This window comes from Chaetodon trifascialis, chromosome 12 (genome assembly GCF_039877785.1).
Source record: "Chaetodon trifascialis isolate fChaTrf1 chromosome 12, fChaTrf1.hap1, whole genome shotgun sequence".
Classification (NCBI taxonomy): Eukaryota; Metazoa; Chordata; class Actinopteri; order Chaetodontiformes; family Chaetodontidae; genus Chaetodon; species Chaetodon trifascialis.
Genome location: NC_092067.1, coordinates 6,175,592 through 6,186,973, shown reverse-complemented (window position 1 = coordinate 6,186,973; position 11,382 = coordinate 6,175,592). Strand labels below are relative to the sequence as shown.

At 44.1% G+C, this 11,382-nt stretch overlaps 1 protein-coding gene across 1 annotated transcript; it reads right to left on the bottom strand.

Moving 5' to 3' along the window:
- Positions 1–1,049: 1,049 nt before the first annotated feature.
- cpap (centrosome assembly and centriole elongation protein) lies at positions 1,050–11,382 on the bottom strand. Its single transcript, XM_070975946.1, has 18 exons — positions 10,999–11,382; positions 9,913–10,039; positions 9,570–9,788; positions 9,267–9,411; positions 8,980–9,073; positions 7,831–8,640; positions 6,287–7,145; positions 5,654–5,780; positions 5,182–5,347; positions 4,618–4,749; positions 4,378–4,512; positions 4,055–4,154; positions 3,644–3,807; positions 3,197–3,286; positions 2,627–2,767; positions 2,440–2,524; positions 1,896–2,016; positions 1,050–1,359 (listed from the first exon to the last, which is right to left on the bottom strand). Exons 1-18 carry the CDS (start codon positions 11,380–11,382, stop codon positions 1,167–1,169), a joined length of 4,092 nt encoding a protein of 1,363 aa, XP_070832047.1. The 3' UTR covers positions 1,050–1,166.

Here is an 11,382-nt window from a genome sequence, read left to right as displayed (position 1 = left end):
CTCAGATTTCTCACTTTGAAAAACAGTCTCTGCTCATAGTTTGCGTTGACTGGACGGCTCAGGACCGAATATACTTGTTGAGAAATAATGAAAATAATTGTTGATTTCATTGTGTTGTGCTGTTTGACTGCAGGTCTTAGTCTTTCCAGTGATTTGCTTGAAGTTTGGCTGTTTTGTGTTTAAGCTGTGTTGACTGAGCGCTTTGTTTTCTCCCCATTTGATTCATGTGAGACAGGCTCGTCTGTATGAAGGTTCACACTGAAGTGTTCCAATGCTGTCTAACCTCTCTGCACAGTTTTCTTTGGAAATAAACACTTAAAGTTTAAACAGTTATCAAAACAAAGTGAATGATTCTTAAGTGTAAAAAAAAGTTACAATTTATTTTACAAAAAATATACAGTCAACTAAGAAAATAAATACGTATTGAACATTTTTACAAATTAAAATGTTGTAAACAAATACTTAAAAGCACAAACACTGCACACACCACACTGATGCAGATCTGCTGCACACCATTCATCACTCCCTGTCCTTCACTGACAATGGAAACAAGGAGTCATTGTTAAAACATTCAGACTGTGAATGAAGTCTGGTGGGAGATCAGAAGCCAAAAAGACACTTTTTAAGACTAAAGGGATTTCACTGCAAACCCTCTGATACGAAACATTAAAGGTGGAGTCTTCTTACAAAGTTCCTGTTTGCAAAACTTAGTGTGTGTGACCTTGAAGTCTACTGAATATGTTGACTGCCTTCCTCCTTCATCAAACATTAGCAGAGGTGTTTTTCTGTAGTGTTTGGAAGCTGCATCGTTTACATCCATGTTTCCGTGTTTGAACTCTTCCCTGCATCTCTTGGTGCATTACCACCACCTGTAATCAGAACCTGTGTGCATCTTTGTGCACAAGAACAGACAGAACAGGTGCGCACGTGTAGAAACATTCAAACAAACCTGAGTCTGAAAGGTATCCTGTGGATATCTAAATCACTTGTTGCTCTAACTATGAATTACAAAGCTCTTAAAAAGGCTTTTCACTTCTTCACACTCACACTGTGGACTGTCAGCTGTAGCTTTGCCTCTGATTTTGGCAGCATGATGACTTTTTGCAAGTCTCTGGGAATCAGAGGTGTACTGAGATTAGCCTCACTAAGTCTGAGACATGGTGCTTCTACGCCCCATTGTCCACGATGACATTGCCCTCTTTGTCTTTGATCCTGAGCCGTCCGGTGGGGTAGCGGGTTTCCTGCCTGCCGTCAGTGTAGACGGTCTTCACGGTACCGTCTGGATACTCCCTCCTCTTGTAGTCGGCCGTGTGGATCTCCTTCTGGCCCGTGTTGAAATGGATCTCCTTGGTGCCGTCCCTGAGACAGGCAGCACTGTTAGTTTTCATGTAATGTGAGACTTTAAAACAGAACCAAACAGCTGAAGCAGACAACAGCTCATCCCTGTGAAATTTCAGTTTTTCTTCTTCTATTTTCTGACACTGTCCAGACAAAATGACTGAGAAAATACACACCAGGTCAACTGATAATGGAAACAGTTGTTAGTGCCAATATAAGGGTAAAACTACTCCATTACAAGTCTTTCATTCAAAATCCAACTGAAGTAAAAGTACAAAAGTATTATCAACTAAATGTACTTCAGTGTCCATTATACAGAAGCATCACTTCTACTTTTGATGTGTGACATATCTGCTCACACCTCACAGACATCTGAAACATGACAAACCCAGTGGTTTAACACAACACTGTCTTTTAGAAGCTGAGCAGATTTTATGTAAAATCTTCAGTATAAAGAAGTTGGAAGTACCTCAATAATGTACTTAAGTACAGTATTTGAGTAAATGTTCTTGGTTACTGTAATCACTGCTGGTTGCGCTGCTGTGGTCTTTACTCACGGGTTGACTTGTATGATGGTCCCGTCTGTCAGCACGCTCTCCTCTCGGCCACTGGGGAACAGGTTCTTGACCGTCTGGTCTGGGAAGGTGATTTCCTTTCGGCCATCTGGGAAATGCTTCTCTGCAGCACAAATACAAAGCGATGGATTACAGTGTAATCATAACCGTGCTGCTTTCAGGCACTGAGGTGCAGTTTGTGGAGATCATGGCAAATTTTCACTTTACCAAAACTCATCGATTGCATTTTTGTTTGCTTTTTGAACTTGACTTTCAGTGCAGCCCTCTTAGAAATGAAGCCAATAAGCATATAAAATATTTTTTCAATTAGCGGCCAAATGGATGAAAAAAGATAACATATAGAAGTTGTGTCAAAATCCAGTGGTGGTTGTAAAACCTAAATAAAAAGACCTTGATCCAAAAAAAAAAAAAAAAAATCCAGTGGTGGCATACTTGTTGCATTATCATAGATTAAAGGTATACTACGCAGGAGTTGTGGGTGATGATGCTCTTAACGGCTCACTATAGAGTGATCATGTGCTCTCACCAGTCTGGTTGTTGGGGAAATGCAGGACTTCCATGCCGTCTGGGTAGGTGATGTGTGTCGTCTGGGCTTCGGCGTAGTAGTAGATCTGAGCACAAAGAGCAGAGCGATGTTAAGAGCGCCACCCATAGAGAAGGACGGGTGGGTGACATGCCCAACAGGCTTTTTATGTTCAGCCTAAACGTCTCACCACTCTCTGGTCCGCTGTGATCTGTTTGGTGTCTCCGTTGAAAAAGGTGACTTTGACTGTCAGTCCGTCTGCTGAAACCTCCTTTCTGGTCCCGTTGGGGAAGACAATGAGGCGATCGCCACTGGCCAGAACCTTCTCTATCTGGAAGAATCACAAGCAGAGCTACATCAGCAGCTGACACTTAACATCAATAACACACAACAAACAAACTGAAAATCATAAACCATACTGGAGCAACAAAATGTAGTCAAATCTGTTCACTGTGGCAGGTGAGCTGACGCTGGTTAGGAGCTCTACATTTGTGAGCCATATTTAAAGATTCACATCTTCAGTAGGAACACATGAGAGCGACGGGGGGGGGGTCTTACTGACAGATGGACTAACACGTGGTCTTTGGTCTTTGAAATCGGCAGCCATTCCCTTTGAGATCCAAATGAAGGTCACCTGATAAAATCAGCCACTTCCTGCTGTGCAGTTTTCGTCATTGGAGTCTCAGAGTGTGGAAAACATCTCCTGCCTGGTGGAGTTTTCATATTGTGGTGAAAATGACACACCTTTCCACTGTCTCACCTTCCCATCAGGGTGTGTGATAACCTCCTGAGCTGAGTCTGGCTCTTCAGCCTCACTGCTGTCTGGGTCTTTTGTCAGAGAATCTCTTTTCTACAATGAGAAGATGTCAAAAAACCAACACTTATTAAACACAGGCCTATTGACTGAGCTCTGGAAACAATGGACTTGTGACTGGCTGAACTGACCACACTGTCAGCAGTCTCTGAGCAGGATCAGGGGCTGTAAATTAGCTCTAGCTAGCTGCACAATATGTTGCTTTTTCCCCATTGTATAAACGAATAAGCTTTGAGCAGATTTTTAAAAATCTATCCTAAATTTGATGGACAGTCAGTGCTTAAAATCAGTTGTATGTCATCTTCTTTTGGGATCTGTAGTTAATGTGCAGCAGCTTCAGTGGTTATACAGATTTGTTATACCGGAGAGGAGAGACCAGTGTTAACGTCTCACCGGAGAGCAGCTGTGCGAGCGCTCTTGGTTTGCCTGCTTGTCCTGGCTGTTGCTGGCAGGTGTTGACCTCTCCTCTGTCCTCTTGCCAGCCAATGAGGAGGAAGAGGAGGCTGAGGAAGAGGAGGCTGGCCCTGCTGGCTTCCTCAAGCTGCTCTTTATCCCTGCTGACAATTGACACAAAACAACACTCAGTTGGATTTAATCCAGATTACTATGTATCAGTTCTAAAAACCATCTGCTGCTTGAATTACATCCATAATACTGTACATTTCCATCAAGACTTGATTGATTTCATCCTCAAAACAAAGCACCTTTACAGGTCTGTAAACAGCTGCAACCCCAGAGCCACATGCCAGAAATCGTCTGGTCTTTACAGAACTGTAGAAATGTCTCTGTGAGTTGAAACCATACCTGGAGCCCCCTGCCCGCTCTCCCTGGAGCCCCTCCTAGTGGCTGTAGCAGTGCTGCTCTGTGGAGGGCTGCTGCTGCTTCCTCTGGAGTCAAGAGGACTCTGAAAACCAAGAGAGAGGACTTTTTTTTTTTTTGGCTTTTTTACATAAGGCACTGCCTTTCTATGAGACAAATACAATTTGATGGGAATTGTCCCACAATGTCGTGGTCACTGATTTGTTCAGCCCAATCAAGAAATGAAGGCGTGAACAGAGTGTCATGTGTGATCACGTGTGACTGACAACATGCATATAACCAATAAAACATAGGATAAACATGCTCACAGCAAATTTCACTCCTTTGGTCACAGATGACACATTGTTTTCAAATATTTTGGGTCCATCTTTCTTCTCTTTGTTCTTCTCTGTATTGAGGTCTGTCTTCCAGGAACTGAGGCGGAGCTTTTCCAACATACGAATCTTGAATTACAAGAGAAAGTTAAAAAAAAAAACACTCAGAAACACAACAGCAAAGAAAAAGAAATGTGCATGGTATGGTCAAAGGGTCAGAGGTCAGGGAGGTACCTCGTCATGGAGACAGGCATTCTCCCGGCTGAGGGAGTCGATCTGTTGCCGCAGCCGGCTGTGTGTGGAGGCCCAGCGAGTCTCCCTCCTCCTCAGCTCCTCCTGCACGGAGCTCAGCTGCTGCTTCATCGCCTGGCAGGAGGGAAAGCACACACTGAGAGGGGAGTTCACCTATTTTCAGATTTCACACATAATATCTTGTTCTTGTGTTGATGAACAGGTCAGTCGCGTTTTTTGTGACCATTATTAGTTTTGATTTTGAAACAGCATGTAATTACACAAGTACAATAAAGTGAAAAAAAATGTGAAGAGGGAAAAATGTGCCACACACTTTCCTAGATCTGCATACTGTAGAACTCACCCTTAACCCAGAGATGTAACATGTTGACTTTAAATAACTCACTGATTTAATGTCTCCAATCTCAAACTTAAATCTCTTTCTTAAAAAGCTGTGTTGATGTGCAGCAACATTAGTATTTTTTTTAAAGAAGACACATGCAGAATCAACTTATCTGTCCACTGACGTGAAGTGCTGATATGGTGCGAGTCTCATCAGTGTGTCACCTGGATTTCCTCTCGTTCCTTCTTGTCAGGCATGGCTCTGGCAGCCGACGCATGCTTCTCAAACAGTTTGCGCTCCTTCTGCAGCTTCCTGTTCTCCTCTTTCTTGTATTCTTCAAACTTGGCCAGCTCCTCTGCTTTCATCTGCTCAAACTCCAAACGCTCTTTCCTTCAAAAACAACACAAAGTAGACATAAACCACACAGGCAAAGAGAGACAAGACGTCATAGAATTTGCCACAAGAAGAACTTGCAGAACTTATCAACATTTTGACTTTGGTTTGTACAGAATCGCCTCCCATAAACACAGAAATCCCAATCATACAGCCACAAGTAAGATTAACAAAACAGCATGAAGGAAAATAGAGAACAACTGTAAAGCAGCATCATGCAGGAAATCAAAAAGACTAACTCAGAGGAGAGAGCTGTTTGCGAAGGTGTTTTGAAACAACATTAAGAGCAGTCCGATCTCTCACCTGAGCTTTTCCTGGTTTTTCTCGTTCTCCTGTCTAAGCTTGGTGAGGGCAGCATTCTCCTTCTTAAACCTCTCGATCTCAATCTCCAGCTCAACCAGTCTCTCCTTCAGCAGTCTAGACTGCTGACCTGTGAATGAGGACACACACACACACACACACACACACACACACACACACACACACACACACACACACACACACACACACACACAACCTCAAGTCTGTTTCATCCTCTCTGCTTTGGCAAAAGTCACCATTCAGCAAAGTGACTCTTATCATAATCCTTTGAGGATTTACAGATGTGGCCTCAGGCCTCTAAACACCTCTCTATAGTTGTTTCCTGCTATTTTTTTTTCTTAAATAGAAGTACATACATGGCACAATAAAGTGGCAGCCAGTCAACATCTGTCCATACATAGGGGTAGTTTACTTTTGTGGTATTGAGGTTCCATTCAATACCTCAATATGAGACTGATTGATAATGAAAATAAGGATAAGCTGCAACACATTTCCATCCTTCAATAGCAATCTAATTCATGAGTGAACAAATGTGCTTCCTGTCTCACTGAACAGTGAGAGGACAAATGCTGATACAGCTGAAGACATTTAAAACACTACAAGTGTTTGTCTCACCTGTCTCCACGTCGGCCGTTTTGGACTCAAGAGCAACAGAAGCAGCAGGAGGAGGAGGGATAGGTGCATTCTGGGTCTTTGGTTTCAATGAGGGAAACAACCTTGTCATGAGCTGGGAGGCAGGAGGAGGAGGAGGAGGAGGTTCTGGCTCCTGATTAGCTGAACCAATGACTGTGCCCTTATCCAGCTCCACAACTTTGCTCACTGCCACTTTCCTCAACAGAGACTGCTCAGGAGGCGAGATTCCTTTGGCTGTTGCCATGGAAACCCCCCCACTGTCATTGGTTGTGCCAAATGCAGTGTCCTCCAAGTCATTCCATGTGTCATTGTCATCAAACACAACTCTACCCTGCTGCCCGTCTTTGTCCTCTATCAGAGTGGACTCATCAGCATTGCTGAGAACGCTGTCACTCTGCCCATCTTCATCTTGTGGAGGTTGATCATCAGAGGCTGAATCCCTAAAACTGTCCTCGTCCTGATACGACCGCTTGTCATAAGGCGGGTCAGACTGTGCAGGAAAGCAAAGAGCGCTGGGAAACAAAGGCGGTTTGACCACCACTTCCTGGTCTTCAGATTCAGAGCCGCTACAGGACGAAACATCAGAGTTGTTGTGCTCTTCTTCTCTCCCACTGTCCTGCTTCTCCTCATCCTCTATGCTGACCTTGTTCTTCAGTGTATCATCTCTTATCTTCACCACCTCAACATCTGAGTTCATGGAACTGTTTTCATATGCACAACTACTACTACCAACACTACTGCACCTCCGAAGCGCAGCTCTGGGAGGTGACTTGATGGGGGTGGAGGAGAGTCTTCGTGGGTGAAGCCCCCTGGCAGCCTGCAGCTGGTCCATCTGAAGAACCTACAAGTACAGAACAGAGACTAAAATCACACTGTTGGACAGTCAACAGGTCAAACATAACGGGAGCATACTGGGAACAAAAATCCACACAAGTGTGTAACTACTGCAAAACTTTAAATGCTGGCTGAATTGATTTTTGCTGATCTCTTTATCCGAGCCCGAGCGGTTGTTTTCCGCAATCCCCATATTGCAACTAACAGAATATCCTTGTATAGAAAAATACAATAATGGATGTTTGGCCACTTGGGGGCAGCAGAAACATGCTGCAAACAACATTGACATGAGAGGGTTTTCAGAGCTGGTTAACTGCAGCTGTGACTATGTATATAGTACTATATAGTACGCTGATGAGAGCGGTGGGAGTGGTTCAGCAAAGAAAAGCTGCAAACTGGAAAACAAAACAAGGAGCTGAAAGATGTATACAGCTCTGCAGTCTACCAGAAAACACCTACAAGTACTTATGTGACCCTTTGTCATTATAAACAGATTGATTATAGCCGCTTTAAAAGAACATTGAATGCTGATTGAATTAAAAGAGACTGGGGCAGAGAAAATTTAACAACTAGACAAGACATCCAAGACAAGTCATGTAATCAGGCACAAGGAAAAAACATCAAGCTACATTTGGATTGATCGACAGCGAATATCTACCTGACTTAAAACAATAGTGAGTTGAATAAAGCACCTTCATGACAAAGGAGGAGTTGGACGAGAAGGACAGCTCCTCAGCTGCTTGCTCCAGCAGCTCAAACTCTCCCAGCTCCATGTTCTCCAACTGCCGGTCACACTCCCAGCGCTGGAGCTTCTCCTGGAACGACAACTCAAAGGAATCCTGTGGAACCCCATCTCGTCCTCCATCTCCTCCTCCTCCTCCTCCTCCTCCTTCTTCTTCTTCTGTTCCTCCTTCTTCCAATTGCACTCTTGAACCACAGCTTTTCTCCACAGGTGCCTCGTTTTCAGCCCTCTCCGGCCCTCTTACCGTGCCCACCTGTTTGGTTACAGGGTTTGGCTGTGTGTTGTGACCCAGGTTCCCTGAGGCCTGAGCTGACAGACCCACTTTCCTATTATTCCGCTCCTTTACTTGCCCCAGGTGTTTGGCTCGTCTACCCTCTGGGTCAGTTTGAATCGACTCTGATCCTTGTGTGTTCTGCCTTTGATGACTACCCAACACTTTCGTCCGTGCTGTCTTACTCTCAACTCTGATGCCCTGGGGTGGCGAAATGAACCCCCTCAGTTGGTTTTCCTTGTTGAGTGTGGCAGTTTTACGCTGGACAGGAAGCCGTTGGGCACCATTCGTGCTCCCTCTCTGGATAGCTGCAGGCTCTGAGTTGCTGCGACAGATTACTCTAGCCTGGAGTTGAGGTTTGGGGTCCTTCTTCAGCTCCATTTTTTGCAGCGAGGCTTTGCGATTATTGGTGAATCTTGAGAGGCCCTCGCCTCGCTTCAGAAAGGCCCTCTTAGGAGGGGCTTGTACAACTTCATCTCCATCTTGGCTCTATTAAGGTGAGAGGACACAACATGAATGTAGCATGGATGTTTGTTGCATTAAAAAATATTTGGTATTATCAAAACTCTAAAGCCTATGATAACAAAGCTTCCTTGAATGCAGGGAGAGACTCTCTTTGCAACTGCATTACCATGAGGCAATAACAGTCAGTCTGGAGTGAGACTGTCACCCACAGTCTGCAAATCAAACAATAAATCAAATGTGTATATGGCTCATAATTAAATGCTTGGCAATCTTAAGAGCTTTGCTTACAAAACTCTTCTGCTTCGAACGCAGTCAAGTTTACCTTTTACTATATGTATGGAAGCCCTTGTTATATTGTCTGACCTGCTGTTGCTGGGCAGACTTCAGCCTCTGCTCCTCCAGCCTCAGCTGTTCCTCCAGCAACTCCTCAAACGTCTTCTTCTGACCCCCGATAGGTCTGTAAAGGGGCACACACACAGACGCACAGAGGCAAATGTATGCATACAGACAAGATTGTCGAGAAATACACTCATACGAAACAGCAAACATAAGAGCCACACTGACAGGTTTCTGCTGTATACTTGCTTGGTTTATCTCTTCATGAGAGTCTTGTTTTAACACTGTGTACAATGCTGGAATATAGTAATTACCTGTCATGGAAGACGTCATCTTCTCTTCTGCTGTTAACTTCAGTCAAAGCCACACCATTTCTTGGTATTAACTTGTTGTCATGCTCATGAAAATGGCTAGTATCGACAATCTGTTCCTGGTCATCATCTGTGGAATTCCACATGTCTGTAAAAAAACAATTTCATACTTAAGTGATTTGACTCCACAATCATGTCAACAATGAAACGATGAAAGTGAGCAGAGGCTTGTGCTGGCTATGGTACTCTACAATCAAATACACTGTACAAATTCTGTCACCTTGAGCTCAAAAACATTTTCCTCACCCTCTTCCTCATCATCCACCCTCTCACAGTCTGGACCTCTTTGTAGCCGCTCCTGTCTCCCTGCTGGTGAGAGCCCCGTCTCCTGTCGGAGGCCACAGGTTGAGCCCTGTGTGAATCTATGGCCCTTAATGGCAGGGCTGTGTAGGGTCTCTGTGTAATGACAGTCTCCCTGGAGTGACCCCAACTCTGCTCCTGACAGCCCTGAACTCTCTGTGTGATCTGTAAGGTACATTACAGTCACTTCACACAGCGTATGAAGGAAAATATAAACATAAAGAAGCTACAACAACCGGCATATTTTGTATCTTCAGTGAAAAAAAATTTATATAGCTCTTTTTTTTACCTCCTGTGCAGTCCTGGGACCCAGTTATCATTCCCAACAGCCTCTGCTGCTCCTCCTGTAGGCGAAGCAGCTCCTCCAACTGATGGGCCTTTAGCTGCTCCTGCATGTGCTGCTGCCATTTTCTTAACTACACAAACACAATTTTATATAACCCCAAATCCAAAAAAGCTGATACGCTGTGTAAAACATACACAATGTGATCGCTTGGCAATCCTTTTTGACATGATATCAGTTAAAAACAGTACAAAGACAATATAAATAAAGTCTGACCTCATCAGCTTCATTGATTTTTGTAAATATCTGCTTATTCTGAATTTGATGCAGCAACACGTTTCATCATGTTGGGACAGAAGCAGCTAAAGACTGGGAATGATGTGGAATGCCCCAAAAACACCTGTTTGGAGCGTTCCACAGGTAAACAGGCTCACTGGTAACAGGTAATGCTATCATGATTGGGTATGAAAGGGGCATCCTGGAAAGGCTCAGTTGTTCACAAGCGCTACATGGACTCGGGAAGAGTTTGTAAAATCACTATTTGAATCCTCATCGAAATAAATAGCCTTAGAGGAAAAATACTAATAATAGACAGAGTGTGTGTGGGAGTGCGTGTAATTGAGGTGAGGGGTATTAAGTAAACAGGGAGTAGTGATGTAATAAGCAGTGAAGTCTACACAAATTGACATTTTCAGGACATCAACAGATGTCCTAACATTAGTGATTAATTTGTTGTTGCAAGCCTATTTCCATTTGGTTTGGTGTGTTGAGCGGCTGAATGTGTACGTACATCCAAATACTTAAGGTGCTCATTCTGCCTTAGTCTTGCGACTAAAGACCACTGTAACAACAGGGTCTTCTCCTAATATACATAGAATACTGTACATCATGTTAACTGTTTCTATATCACATTAACAGACTGCCAAGTGTCAGCAGTTAAACTGTCAAGCAGATGTCCATCATATTACATAGTAGTGGGAATAGCTGTCAATTTCAGATGCCATGCTCAGGTATCTCAGACATTATTCAGGGAGACATTTGACGTAGTGTTCATTTTGACAACCAGATTGTGAAATGCAATAATGTCCTTACCTGTTCCAACTTCATCATTAGCGACAGATCCTGTGACTTGTTTGCCATCTCATCCACACTGTCCAGCTCTCCATCTGAATTTCTCTTAGGTACAGATGACAGATCGTTCACTGGCCTGTCAGTCCCAGGCCTCTCTCCTCCAGGTGACCGGGCAAATCTATCCACACCGAGGCAGCTGCTGTCTGCGGAGGCGGGCAGAGGGGCGAAGTCGGAGGCAAAGGAGTCGTCTGGCTCCAGGGACGGGGATCTGACAACAGATGTGTGCCGCAAAGAACCAGCCAAGTCCGGACATGGGTTGAGGATCACACCGGCTCTGGCACTACTTGGCATCCATCGGGCCAAAAAGTCTACTTGGGAGTATTCAAGCCCGGCTGGAAATGACAT

Coding starts and splice junctions, on each gene's coding strand:
- cpap (XM_070975946.1), bottom strand. CDS start 11,382: ATGTCATTTCCAGCCGGGCTTGAATACTCCCAAGTAGACTTTTTGGCC. Junction 3,287..3,643: donor GCTCGCACAGCTGCTCTCCG/GTGAGACGTTAA, acceptor TTCTCATTGTAG/AAAAGAGATTCTCTGACAAA. Junction 1,360..1,895: donor ACCATCATACAAGTCAACCC/GTGAGTAAAGAC, acceptor TGCCTGTCTCAG/GGACGGCACCAAGGAGATCC.